The 14,403-nt window shown below is 35.5% G+C and overlaps 3 protein-coding genes across 7 annotated transcripts in view; 2 read left to right on the top strand and 1 right to left on the bottom strand.

Annotated features, from left to right (window-relative positions):
* The first annotated feature begins 3,075 nt into the window (after nucleotides 1-3,075).
* On the top strand, nucleotides 3,076-12,999 carry LOC106099260 (protein shifted). Of its 4 annotated transcripts, none has more exons than XM_013277744.1 (9): nucleotides 3,076-3,249; nucleotides 7,918-8,166; nucleotides 8,362-8,601; nucleotides 8,927-9,070; nucleotides 9,998-10,012; nucleotides 10,278-10,478; nucleotides 12,185-12,280; nucleotides 12,357-12,560; nucleotides 12,906-12,999. In XM_013277744.1, the coding sequence occupies exons 2-9, from the start codon at nucleotides 7,983-7,985 to the stop codon at nucleotides 12,944-12,946; spliced, it is 1,125 nt and encodes a 374-aa protein (XP_013133198.1). In that variant the 5' UTR covers nucleotides 3,076-3,249; nucleotides 7,918-7,982; the 3' UTR covers nucleotides 12,947-12,999. The 4 variants fall into 4 exon arrangements, with proteins under 4 accessions (XP_013133198.1, XP_013133195.1, XP_013133199.1 ...); XM_013277741.1 differs by having other exon boundaries at nucleotides 8,927-9,091; XM_013277745.1 differs by lacking the exon at nucleotides 9,998-10,012 and having other exon boundaries at nucleotides 3,077-3,249.
* LOC106099261 (5-demethoxyubiquinone hydroxylase, mitochondrial) lies at nucleotides 10,682-14,248 on the bottom strand. Of its 2 annotated transcripts, none has more exons than XM_013277747.1 (4): nucleotides 14,177-14,248; nucleotides 12,006-12,085; nucleotides 11,656-11,884; nucleotides 10,682-11,371 (listed from the first exon to the last, which is right to left on the bottom strand). In XM_013277747.1, exons 2-4 carry the CDS (start codon nucleotides 12,075-12,077, stop codon nucleotides 11,094-11,096), a joined length of 579 nt encoding a protein of 192 aa, XP_013133201.1. In that variant the 5' UTR covers nucleotides 12,078-12,085; nucleotides 14,177-14,248; the 3' UTR covers nucleotides 10,682-11,093. The 2 variants fall into 2 exon arrangements, with proteins under 2 accessions (XP_013133201.1, XP_013133200.1); XM_013277746.1 differs by lacking the exon at nucleotides 14,177-14,248 and adding an exon at nucleotides 13,870-13,957.
* Nucleotides 13,894-14,403, top strand: part of LOC106099258 (DNA-binding protein Ewg) — a 13,271-nt gene continuing 12,761 nt past the window's right edge. Inside the window, exon 1 of the mRNA XM_013277737.1 lies at nucleotides 13,894-14,133. The gene's annotated coding sequence lies outside the window, so the exon portion shown is untranslated. The remainder of the gene's footprint in view (nucleotides 14,134-14,403) is intronic.

Genomic DNA, 14,403 nt, shown 5'->3' with positions numbered 1-14,403 from the left:
AGCCTTGTCAAGTATAGATTATAAGGACTCACCGCCAGTTGCATGCCAGTCCAGTTATTGTACTGTCTAAGTGTAAACCAGGCATAAACTCCACTGCAATGATAATGGTATCACGTATTGTTATCTCTTTCACTCACTTTGATTAGACAGAGACAGAAACATGTGTTCGACAGAATGTTCTAGAAAATATTTTTAATGGCAGTTTGACCACCGCGCGTGTTGGTGCTTTGCGGAGTTTGTATTCGGTGTTGTGATGGTATTTATTGTAGGCGCCTTGGAGAGCACGGCTTTTCTTAAAATACTGATAACGTAAATACAAAATACATGACACGCTTTGAAAAATCAAATTGTTAAATTTATAACCAGGTTTAAAATTTAAGGAAATTTTAACCTGACAATGATATTATTGACAATCTCAATTTCTCAAAAAAACATTTAGGGTTTTTTTTATAAAAGTCATAGAATAAAGAATAAATTCGTATAACTCATCTATAGCAATTAACGTATTTATTTATTTCTTTTTAAAATGATCTGTTACCTTTCTAAATTCCTAAATAGTTTTTATGCATTAATTTATTTTCAGCTTGCATAATTTTTATATGTAAAAATAAGTCTTCACACGTGCGACAAAATCACTTGATTGTAATCTTAGATTTAAGTCTATATTTTCGTGTTAACTATTCTTTAGCTAACGTTCGCTTTGGCATTCTATTAAATATATATTTGCTTTATTATGTCCTATATGTCGATTCAATATAAATGAGAATAACAAACCTCTCTAAATACTTAATAAGGCTATAATTACAGACTTATAAATACACAGACATGTTTGTATTAGGGTTGTAACGGAGGCCATTTTAACGGAAGCGGATGCGGATGCGGAGGCGAAGGGCTTCACCTCTGCAGAAGCGGAGGTAAGCGGAAGCGGAGGTCAATAATAAAATATTAATAGCGATTTTTCAAAGAAATAAAAACTAGAACTACGTTAATTCAAAATACAGATTGGTACATAATTACGAGATACAGTTTATTATGCAAATATAATGTATAACAATGATAGTTAGCTGACCTAGCTCGTCCGCGCGGCCCGCATAAGCGATACCTTATCGCCCCCTTCGCGTTAAAGACATAAATTAACCTCCGTTATAACTCCGCATAAGAAATAACGTAAGCGGATGCGGAGTTATTAATTGCGGAAGTTCCGCACTTGCGGATACGGAAGCCGAGTTCCGTTACAACCCTAGTTTGTATCATCAAGTAATGGATTTTTCCAGAATAAATCCATAATTCTCATTTCTATTTAATTCGATCATTATTAACAGATAAACTTAAAATTTATGTTTGTTAGTGTATTCGCTTTTATTTAAGTAATTCGTATTCAGTTCTTCGCCTGAAAGGTGTCGGGTCCTAAGTAATGTACATTCCACGCGGTATAACCATGTTGATTTTATATAGATATGTTTTATTTATATGTTTGAAACTCGGCCAGATGTAATCTGTGAGCAGCGCTGGTACTGCCGTGTGTGGACGGAAACCGAGGGATATATTAATTATTTATTATTGTATATTTATATTTATTTGTCGTACCCCGGGCCCGGTTTGCCGCCGGGAGCTTGCTCTGGTACCTGCACATCGCATATTTGACGGCATGTTATTTTAGCCACCGTAAGTTATTTGTTAAGGAGTCTTGATCAGCTCTATTGTCTAGTAAGAATTATTAATATATGTATTTTTAATATTAAATACTTTAGGGGATCCTCGTTCGATTTTGTCGCTTATTACGCCCTGTTGATTGTGAAATATTTTTCCTTGACTTTGTATTTGTTGGCATTCGAAATGAAAAAAAAAATATGAAATTTTGATAGAATTTGTGTAATTGTTGACCACGGTGATATCACTGCCTTTCTCGAAAATTCTTAGAATTAATCAAGTGTTCATTGTACTCGCCGTGTATATAAAATTGACTTAGTTGTCGCTCGCCTCAAAACAACTGTACTGGAATCAGGTCGCTAGCGCAAGCCAGCATTCATGTTAATGCATTAAAATATTGTTACACGATGTATTTGCTCTTGAGAGTGGCATCCGTATATAGATTTCGAATTGACCGTAGCGTGTAATAGCTGAAAGTTTTTCTCATAGCTAATATTGTTGTAATTGTACTTTGTATTCTCTTCCCTTTATAAAGCCGAATGGAACCGGTTAAAATTGTTTATTGTGCTATTCAATGCATTCAATGTTAATCTATAGTAAATACGGACGCTTCCTTACCATCTCATTTATGACAGACAAAAATGCCGCCAAATTGTTGATAATTTTGTAGGTTATCTGTCACAAAAGAAAAAAATGGCCTCACTTGGCGCGAAATTCAACCATAGACATTGTGTTCTGCCACAGAGAAGTAACGAAAGCGTACGTATTTCAAACTTTTACTAAGCGAGCTTCTTAATACCGAGGTGTTTTGTTAAATTAGATGATAGTTTGCATTTAAATCAAGTTGGAACATGACAAGATGTGTGTTGACATCAGAGATCACGAATTAAATGATTTACAATTTTAGTTTGGATTAAGTGACGGTAATTTATTGTGTAACTACGATGGATATTTTTTTATGTTGCATAGAAAATAAATTTTAAGAAATTAGTGTTTGTTTTTTATTTATCTTAATTTCCTTACCCTTATTTTTAAGCCAATTAGAAGAGTTGATAGCGGTAAACGCTAATATCGCACATTGTTCCTTAGAGCTGATTAACTTCCACAAAATACAAAACAAGCGGATAGCTAAATTTCTCAGACTCGACAAAGAGTGTCACTGAATACTACGATGCCACTGTGAATTTAGAATGACTAGTACTTCTATTGCCAAAACTTTTACTGAGGGTAGTACCAAATTGTTACAAAAATAAGTACACTCTTCTAAGGAAATAGATTTCTAAAACCCCACGTCCGAGTTTAACTGCAATGCAATGTAATTTTTCCTCATGTTACAATACTTTTATGAAGGACATAAAGCTCAAATCTGTACATATCGTTTCAGATAAGACATCGAGTTATCCCATCCCATACGGCGAGCGAAGTCATAAAATATTAGCAGTCGACATTTGAGCGCGCTGTGAGGTGCATGTGTTGTTGGGAACATATTTAGTGTTCGTAAAAAAATTGTGTTTCCGATCTTCGACCATTTGTATAACTTGAATAGTTACAGTGTCAGTGGTTTTGCTATATTATTTGTTTGTAAAGGAAATAATACAGGTATAGATTTATTTTATACTAAATTCTTTGCGAAATTTACGGGATAACAAGAGATCGTTGATCCCACTTATGTTTAATTGTTTAACGATACTGATCAAGTGCATTGTTGACTTCTCGTTTAACTTACTCTTAAAATCTCGTATTAGCAAATTTAAGTTAAAATTTTAATATTATCATAAAAACAGATACAATTAAGTATGTTGTAAATACTAAACACAATATCTGTAAGCAGTTTAAAACTTGTAATTTAGATTCAAATTTATTCTTTCTTAGTCAATGTTTAAAAAAAGATAAACAACTTTTTATGTCTGATGTAAACAAGGTGTTATTAATAGTGTCCCCCGCACAATCTCTCGACCACGGACCCTGTCTTATGCTCTGTTAATTGATTCTATTTTTCAATCAATTTTAATACTTCAACCGGTTTCACATCTGTTGCAAAAAAACGACCATTTTAAAATTTCATGTAAGAAAACGATTAGCTTATATCATAATTGATATTGCTTGTGTTTTTGCACATCTGAAAATTGATTAAAGTCAAACTCGTGTTAAGTCTGCTTTTAAATTATGGTTTTTGTTCAATCGATATGATGCGTTTGACTACACACTGTTAATTAAATTATCTGACACAATACTAAAACGGAACAATAAATTATTGCTTACAATTTATCTTGCACTTAAAGGCCAATTATGTTATTGTAAATTTATTAGTGTACATGTGATATACGCGGAATCATCGCGAAGATTGATCTTTATGTTTATTGTCTAAAGTTAATTAAATATGTTGCTTATCTCTGGATACATGATTTACATAAAAAAATAATTTATAAAAATTTACATTTGTGTCGAGATAATTCATTAATTGCGTCGACCTATAAGTTGAGGTGAATCTTTAAATAGAAACGTCCAAATGGCCACAACAAAAGCAGGACGCGGGCAGCGGGCAGTGGTCGTGTGGCTCGCGGACGGGAGCAGCCGAGCTGTGGCTTTTTCTTTTTGTCCTGTTACCTGTTCCCGCACGAACCGGCCGCTGGTTAGCCTAACAAGTGCGCGCCAGGGGTACACAACCTTTTTGGCATTTACTTATTGTTTTATTTAATTTTTAGATTTATTGTGATTTAGCTGCTTTAATGTTATTAATAAATTTACCTAATTATACCGCCTGTGGTACAAAGACGGTGAGCTGTAGGTGGCTTAAATTACGATTTACTAGAAACCAATTGTTATTTACAGATTTCCCAGCAAAGGAATCGGTAAAACATAAACCTTTGCCACAAATAATCTACATAAATTAGAATTAGCATAAAATTCAGTCGTGGATATAATTTGAATATTTTGCATTATATTTGCAAAGTCACGGGGTCATTCCCATTTCGCAGCGCAGTTATCACAGGATGCGTCTGTCGTTGACGACCAAACAGACATTCGAAAAATTATATTGAGATTTTTAACAAGCGAACGAATCATATAAAAAGATTTAATCAATTACTGTGAAACTTTACATTACAATGATTTAGCTTTGAGAGTTATACGAGTACGTTTAACTTAGTAATTCGTAATCTCTCGGTAGATAAACAACGTTAAAAAGCAATTGTCATAAGAGTAAATTTTTTGCCATAAACGTAACTATTGTTAGATATTTCGACACAAATGACTTCTTTTAAAATACAGACGGATGGCCAACAATACTTGTAAATTACTTTAAAACACACAAACTCAAGTCCAAGGCAACTACTTGAAGATATTGAACGTTCCGTGGCGACTACTAGACAAAAACAGATTGTTGGTGACCGAGGGCGAGCCACACCGTGCCATGTAATCTATACCCACTATTCCGTTTCCTAATATTTTCCAAATAATATTGTTGTTTTAAATAAAGAATTTTTTTAAATAGTATTGATAAATGTCACAGATTTACAAATAACTATTAAGAAAATAAAGTCTATCAAAGTAGTTAAAAAGCTAACACTATTGCTTTCGGAAAAATGTAGTTTCGGATTTTCCTATCGCAAATACGGAATGAATATTTGTACAAGATCTACACCGCAACGCAAATATTTATTTTCCTATTGTATATTCAAACGCTTACGTCCTTTAAAAAATTAGCGGTATTACGTTCAATCGTTTATTTTAAATTAGTTCATGGAATAGTCAGAAATACAGTTCTCTAACTTACTAACCAAACAGCATAAGATATATGTAAAACGATATAAACATCTCTAGAGCTTTGTGGGTAGGTATGTATTGTGGTTTTTAGACCCCTTGAAAGTAAATCACAGAACGTTACAACGTCACTGCTCCCTACTCATTATATTGCGTAGTTGTTTCTGCGTATTCAAATGAAATAAAGTTCACTTTTAGCTAAATCTACAGGAAAACTAACTACTATTTTATAAAAGTTTGCAAACAAATCATTCGCAATTTATGTAATGAACCAGCGTAGAACAAAACTAACTGATTCATTGTTAAATAAACACCAAGAACAGACTAAGAGATTGCTTATTAAATAATGTCTTTCGAAATCAGAAATAATATTGCACAAAAGTATAGCAAAAGCCATTTTTATTCAATTACAATCAGGACAAACATATAATAAAAGCATATCGCCAGTCTACACCAATATTACTAATTGTAGGTTATCGTGCGGTGACCACGACAGATTGTGGTAAGCTATATATTTTTGTTGTTCTCAGATAAGTTGCGACGAGTGAGATCTTTATTCCAATTCATTGATAAAAACAAACTGTGCAATAAATTATACGGCTATATTTGATCGTATTTTTTGTCATTCAAATACAGGAATTACAAAAAATTACTTCTTTTTTAGTAATCGCAGTGATTATAATTAGTTTTAATATTTGTGATGTTTCCCTGAATGTTGGCAATAAATAGTTCTAAAACCATAGCTATTTTGAAATGACAGAAGATAAATAGACACATAGACAAAAATGTTGCGCACCCCGCATCATAGATCCATGTGTCCTCTTTTTTGTTTACACCTTTTGTTAGTATAATTCGACATCGGGAGTGAGAAAAAAAAGCAGCGTACACATTACATCTTGACAGGGAGATATTTAATGAAGTCGTCGAGTTTTTTGGTGCGCGGCCGTTTCTCACGACTGTACTGTATTGTGGGAGCACGTCCAAACGGACCAATCAATTATGTTAAATGTGATAATTTTTCCTTTTTTTTGTTAAAGACGTTAGGTTTGTGACCCAAAACGATTTCGTATAGTCAACAAGCGTATTATAAGGCGTTTACACGGTTATTTAGACAGGAATTTTAACTCCGTAAAGTACCTTGTATTTTAAGGCGAAGTTAATAAAAGTTTTCAAAAATAAGAATTAAAATGACTATTGGACAATTAGAAGGAACAGTCATTCGTAATATTTATAGAACTAAAATATATAATTAGGTACACATGCTAAATAAATATTGTTAGGAACGAACACTAAATAGAATCAACACTTTGATATGTCACAAATTATCACAAAGCAAACAAACATTGGCAAGATTTTGTGTCAATAACAAAATTATCATTCAGAATTCCTTCCTTTTGTTATCATTAAAACAAACGGCACGTTAAGTAAATATACACACAGATAACGGAATTAAACATTACACAGTAACAACAAACAAATGAAAATCTAAATTTACTACAAAATAAATATGATAAATTTGGAGGCCTTCGTTAGTAGGCTAGGTAGTGGTTATTGAACCAACTTATGCAATCTTTCTTTGCGAAACTATTAAACTGTGTTTTAGCATTTTAAGGTACAATCAAGCTAAAGAACAACGTATTAAAATATATTACTATTTCCGAATGAATACATTACTGACAATATAAGAAATATCCGCAACGATAACAAAAGTCGTTTCACACGGTCTACAAATGATACCGCAACTGTGCAGTGTAAACCGACCCGATTTACATGATACATGCACAATACAAGATTCAGACTTAATACGTTCTATTCAAAACAGTCTCCTATTACTGCAGAAACTATCTTGCTACTGAATATTAGGGCTGACACATCTGTGGCCTTTATAATGTAGTTTCATTTTTATTTACTTTACATTGGATGCTTATGATTGAAGGTAAAAAAAAATAAATGAAATTAACAACCTAATAATTCTACTAAACAAAATTATTTAATTCATATTTTTACACATCGTATTCGAAAACAGTTTTAAGGTTGTTAGGGTCAGTCAACTCACGCCGGGACGACACGACCATTTTTGTACATCCAGACTTTATCAACCTTTTTATTTGTTCTTACTAAAACGATTTGCAATATGCTTCTTTTTAAATTGTAGTTGTATGTCCAAAAAACTATTACAAACTTGAGCTTATAAAAAGAACAACTTTAACGGTTATGCGTAATTAATGTATAGTAAATATGTTTGTGAAAGTGATATTTTGCGGGAGCATTGTAAATTAACGCGGAGTGACACGGTGTTGATTTCTGTTGGTGAAACATGATGCACTTTGTAGATCGGGTTACAGTTAGGGTGACCAACAGCGAATTAATTACAGGAAAACAGATTTACTGGGACTAAATTAATTTAAAATTTTGCAAAAACGTTCTATATTATAAATAGGTCGTTTATAAAATAAGAATACATACTTTATAATTTGCTTAAATATATGCCTTTTTACATTACAGGTATAGTGTGGTGAGGTGTGAGGTGGTAAGTGGGCAGTGGGCATCGGGTGAGGGCAGTCGTCAGCATGCGGTGGGCGTGGGCGTCGGCGTGGCGCGGTGCGCGGCTGTTCGCGGCCGTGGCGCTGGCCATGTCGCTCAGCCTCACGGCCGGCCGCCGCGACTACAAGAACCGCATGGACAGCATGGAAGCCAAGCAGAACTCAGACATCTCGCTGTGGATCGACGAGCGGCAAGTCCGCATGTTTAGTGGTTAGTTCACTGAAACCGAGATCTACCATTTTCTGATAGGCAGAAAATATCAGACCAAAAGTCTGACGGTAACTTTAACTTTAGAAATACCGTCAGTATTTCTAAAGTTAAAGTTTTAGCTTGGCCTCAGTACTTGTGTGTTATATGTTATATTATATTTTATTTTTTGTGTGAAATTGATTAATTATATTACAGGTATTTCAATGCAAGTGTTCGCTATTCTGAACGGCCACATATCGCCGTACATCCTGGACCCGAACTTTTCGCACAAGCTACCAACCATTCCCTCGGAGGTGGGCTACGTCAACTTCACGTGGCGTTCTCGAAAGCGCTACCAGTATCACTTCGACACGCTCACTTCCTCCGACCCCAAGCTGCTCAAGCCGCCCGTCCTCTCTATCAAAACCCAGGGCCGGGTGCCTAAAGCTCCAAAAGGTATATCACGTTTCTCATTCCGCCCATTACTTTTATTTTTTAGTAATTATTAAATTTTGTTTCATTAGTGTTACAGTAATGAGTTGGTCCTTCAAGCACGATAGTTAATTTTTAAATTCAAATAACTGTGATATTAAATGTGGTATACGAATTCATACTAAAGAATATCCTCATAGATCATTCTGCAAAAAGATGTTTTTCAATTGCTTTCCAAATTAAGTTTACAATTGAAATCTTTCGAAGTATTATATGTCCAGGGGTAATGACGTTATAGTTCTACATATGTGTTGTGCTTTAGACTATTAAACAAAGTCGTTGTTCGCAGAATTCAGTATATTTTTGATATGCCTGGGCAACAATAGCGGCGTGGCGACATTCGAAATAGGACTCGTGCTTAAAAACGGCCGCAACATCCCACTAAAAGGCACCCCTCTAAGGTTAAATCTAAAGAAGGAATGCGCACAGAGAGGTGTGTATTTAGAAAGGACAGGTATTGTATCGCCCACGCATTTTTAACACTTTGACACTTCTGTTACTGTTATTGTGCTAACACTACTTTTTAAAAATCAATTTTATAACACTCAATTTCTTGCGCAAACCAAAAATGTTGCCAATAGCAGAAACAAAGGTGTAACGCTTTCAATTTTTTAGCTGATTATCCAATAACAAATATTCTATTTCCTTCGAATCTTGTTAAAGAATCTAATTAAACAAACCTCTTACAGCTTATTAATTGAACTACTCTTTGCTTTTATTGAAAACAATCATGTGACGAAGACGGGGGCGACACTTAATATTGCATTTCATTTATTAAGGCTACGATCGTTGCTTTGGCTATTACATTAACTGCGCCTAGAAGGTACCGCGGTATGGCCAGGAGCTACTACCGACTACCGGTATAAATAAGTCAGTGTTTGTGCTCATGTGCTCGCCGGGAACAATACGGCAATTGACATTTTACGAGCCTATTGTTTACGTTTAAAATGAATAAATGTTTTACGCTATTCGTCATAATAATTTGTGGTGAAGACATAACAATAAATGTACAACAAAATCGGTTCAAAGAAACGATGTAATTGTTTTGAATGGCGCTCGGACCTCACGTAATGTTAATAAATTAAATATTTAGTGCTATCGGTGCGTTTTAAATATTATTTCAATCTGAAAACATTTGTAGTTATTACACTGAAATAAACAACATTTGGTTAATAATTGCATTAAAATTAAGAAGAAAACAAAAAGGTAATTTAAAATGTCAAATGTCGTTTGTTTCCATTATACTAATCCGTTGCGATAAACATTACGAACCCGACTTTTATTAACCTGAACGCATTATTTTCCGGGCCTTCTCACCGAGAACGCTGATTGGCTGATTTCGCGGTGCCTCTGCTCACAGAATTTGCGTTTTTAGGTTGGTACTCGCCTGCTTTTTATTAACAATTTTTAAATTTAATGTTGTCGTTAAATGCTGCTGACGGTGGACTCATAAACATTTTTTCCATACGTATGTTGTGTATTTTTCCTTTATTTTTTTATAGATACGACTATAGTAAAAATATAGTTATTATTCTAGCTAAAAACAAAGAATGAACGGGCTGGTCTCAGAGAGTAGATATTATAACACCTAGCTGTGTTTAAGTTTGTTTTTAATATTAAATTAGTAAGTAATACGTCAGGGCCGGACCCGGAGTGCGACAAGAAGTGCGCCAACCAAGGTTGGTGCAACGCGGAGAAGATCTGCCAGTGCCGCGAGGGCTACATGGGGCAGCATTGCCGCACGGCGCTGTGCTACCCGCAGTGCATGAACGGCGGCAACTGCACCGCGCCCGGCCTCTGCTCCTGCCCGCCCGGCTACCAGGGCCGCCACTGCGAGGGAGGTAACTACACCGAATTACACTGCCGCATCGCGTTTTCCTTTACTCCATCATTAAAGACACAAGAACTGCACGATACATCCCTGTTCGTAATATTTTTTGGTGTTGGCATTACTTTTAACGAAAGTCTTGTTCCGATAAGTGTTATTGCTGATTTGTGACTTAAGACTGAATAGATACGAAAGGGGAAATAATGGACACTGGGCTATTAATACAAATTTATTACAACTAATTTCAAAACGAATATGCTTAACTGACATCGTTACTTAATTGTAAAGTTTGTATGTTAAGTGCATTTTAAAAATATCTAAATCAAATTGCAATTTCAATTCTCCTCACAACTAATGTTTTGTTGCAAGCAGAATCGACGATAACTCGTCAAAATAATATTGTAATAATGAAAATTAATTAAAATATTCCCTGTTAGAGTAGTTACCTAAAACTGCCATCAGGAATGTTACATAAGGCACACGAGGCGTAACTTTAATTCCCGTACTCAATAGTCATTTACCGGTTATTTAAACTTGTAACGTAGATTCCTCATATTAAATCTACAGTCAGGAACTAAGTGATTACTTTACAACTCTGAGTACCAAGTCCTGTTTCAATTATCACTTGTTACACGGCTTTGGATATTGCAATAGCAACTTTGCAACCCGCCTTGATAACTTCGGTAAGAGCCTTGTAGAAAGGTGCTTGTTCTGCGCCGTGGTCGATGCCCGTGTCGTGGTGTTCCTGCTCTTCATCACGGAACTTGGTGATGGTGTCGAGGATGTCCTTGTCGACGTTGGGGTCAGCCATCAAGGTGCGCAGCTGGTCGTTGTAGTGGTCGACTATGACCGTCTCTACAGCGACAGTGCACGCCATTGCTGCTTCTTTACCTAGCAGTGCCGTTCCTAGAACACGGAAAGCGATGTTTTACAATACGTATTTTTGAAGCTGTCTGAATATTCGTCTGTAGAGATACCGGGTCTCTGTCGGAGGTAGTGCTTACGTTCTCTAATCTTCGTAAAGTACGTTTTACTAACGGTCTTCCGATTTTAAAGCGATAAATTAGGACATCTTTCAGGCCTTGAAACATTATGCCATTCTCATTTATTTGAAATAATTGAAGTTCATTGCAAGGTGCAAAGCTTTCCTGTAAGCAAAACATAAACGAGATAACCTTGAGGTGACTTACCGGCTCCCAGCGCGAATCCGGCGACGTTCCACAGGGGCGTCATGACGGTGGGCCGCACGCGGTACTTGCAAATGAGCTCTTCAAACTTCTCCCGGTGCTTCTTCTCCTGCTCCCACATGTGCTGTATGAGCGGGCCTTCCGCTGTGCGGCCCAGCACCGCCATCTGGCCCGCGTAGATGCGGTCCGCGCCCAGCTCGCCCGCGTGGTCCACGCGAATTATCTTGTCCAGCTGATATTGTGAAAGAATTTGCGATTCTGTTAATTCTATAGTTGACTAGAATTTACGTCTGACTGAATGATGTGAGAAATTGAGTATGCAAAAAAGTTGTTTTCGGTTAGGGTCAAATTACCTCAGGATTTTTCTTCCACGTGGCGGAGTGCGCCCCGCGCATCTGCTGCAGTATTGTCCTTGGTCGCAACATTGTCACACCTGCAATTAACAAACATTCAGGATATAACTAATTAGAAGATAAGTAGATAAGCACTTTCTCAACCTAAATATTATTGATGATTATTTACTTTTTCGCAGGAATATGCTCACAGAAGTGTCTCAACGGCGGCAAATGTATACAGAAAGACACATGCGAATGCCCCAAAGGTTACTACGGGCTACGCTGCGAATTTTGTATGTATAATATGACAATTATTTTGTTTAACGTGGTAAAAGTCGTATATAACAGTTTGACTATGTGTTTGTATAGCGAAGTGCGTGATCCCGTGCTTGGGCGGGGGGCGCTGTAAGGGGGTGAACAAGTGCCGCTGCCCGCCGGGGCTGGGCGGCGACCACTGCGAGGTGGGGCGGCGCGCGGGGGCATGCGCGCGCCCCTGCCGGCACGGCCTCTGCCGCGGCGGCGTCTGCGTCTGCGAGCCCGGCTGGAGGGGACGCTTCTGTCATCGCACGCACGGTAGCTGACATCTACTATAGAGTAGCCTACCCACACCCACATACTTATTAAATGCCCAAATACATGTAACTCTTTTCCCTCTTTCTCTTTTTCCTCTATGTTATGTTTATACATACAATTGTTAATTTGTATTCATTGAATGTAAGGCACATTCCCATAATATAACAATCAGTAATAGCCTAAATACATGTTCAATACCTTTGAATTGACAAAGCCAAAAACTACTGTATATTTATTTTTTCTCAAAATTACTTAACAATCAAACAAACTAGACGCAATATATGGCAAGAAAGTTCTATTTGTAATTTAGGGTAAATTTTGTACTGTATGCTTTTGTATTTACAGGTTCTTCAGAAGAATCCGGAGAATTTAAGAGGCCACGATAACTCAACAAGAACACGAATAATTTGTACATTTCACAAAGAGATATCTAAAAAAATATTTCAATAAGTACATTATGGATACTTAATTTTTATGTGATTTGATAAAGTTTATCACAAACTTATAATACTTTAGGTAATATTAATGTTAACATAGTCATTTTAGGACATAAGATTAAGATTAAATTAAGTATAAAAAAATGCAATATAAAACAATAAATAATAATTGATTACTATGATTTTTTATTTATTTACAAGTTAAATTATTAAAGTAAACCATAAAAATGTTGATTTTCTACAACTAATTTTATCCAGGACTTTGCTCTAAAGTGGGACACACACATTTGCATATGTTTTGAACACTTGTACTGTGCGGGTAAAACTGACAGTATGTAGCCGGTTTTACTTTTTATTGAAAGCTATAACCACAGGCTACTGATTAGTATTTATACAAGTTAACAAATCTTGTTTGAGAAAAAACCTAAACACAAACATCCACTTCATTTTCTGTATCTTCGACAATGAGAATCTGTTTGGTTACTATTACATTAAAAAAAACATACAATATTGGAACAACACAAGCAATAAGTATGTATATTAACGAAAAATTACTGAATTGTTTTGATAAGTAGAAAACATTCCGGCAATTAACTAGAAATTATATGTAAGCTTAAGAAATCGAATAGAGGTAAGTTCCATATCTCACGTGTTTTCCCATTGTTGATAAATAATAAAAACCTCATACAATAATACTTATTTATGAAACTTTTCACTACTGTAAAGTATTACCGTATTATTTCTTCATAAGTAACCTTAAAAACACTACAATAAAGTTTATTGTTCGACTTCGAAATTATCAGGGTATTTAATTTACAAGTTGTGATAAATATTAGCAGTTTTATACAGAAAGCTATAATATTATAACTTACCTTACTAAGTTGTTGTAATCAAAAATACACAAATTGACCACAATTCTTTCACAAGAAGATTAATTCATGAAATTACGAATTTTCACTGCTGAAATGTTTACAAAATTACTTGTCAAAATTAGTTTCTGAAAAACCGTGCAGTTAGCGCCACTAGTGACAAGATCAATGTTTTCGAAAATAAACTCGGAATTTTTCCCGAACACTCAGCTTCTACGAAGGATTATAATTTCCATTTGTCATTATAAAATTCGGCCGCGAATTTAGGTAAGTTTTATCAGTAAATTCGTATTTTTAAGTCAGTACTTACAAAATACAAGAGCAATCCCCCCGCAGCCCGAGGGGCGATTTCCCTTTCCAATGAAAGAAAATCACACCGCGCTAGGCGTGAGTCGTTACGTCATTTTCGAGAAACGTAACGAAACTAGTGATTTGTTCGGTGTCAAATGTTTCAAAACTAGTGATTTTTGTAACTAGTTATTTCCATTGCAAAAATAATAGCCTATTAAAATAAATCCTCTGTAATAGGTGTAAAAT

Source organism: Papilio polytes, unplaced genomic scaffold, assembly GCF_000836215.1.
Source record: "Papilio polytes unplaced genomic scaffold, Ppol_1.0 DF824135.1, whole genome shotgun sequence".
Taxonomy (NCBI): domain Eukaryota; kingdom Metazoa; phylum Arthropoda; class Insecta; order Lepidoptera; family Papilionidae; genus Papilio; species Papilio polytes.
The sequence above is the reverse complement of the archived record's forward strand: the minus strand, read 5'-3'. Positions and strand labels throughout refer to the sequence as shown.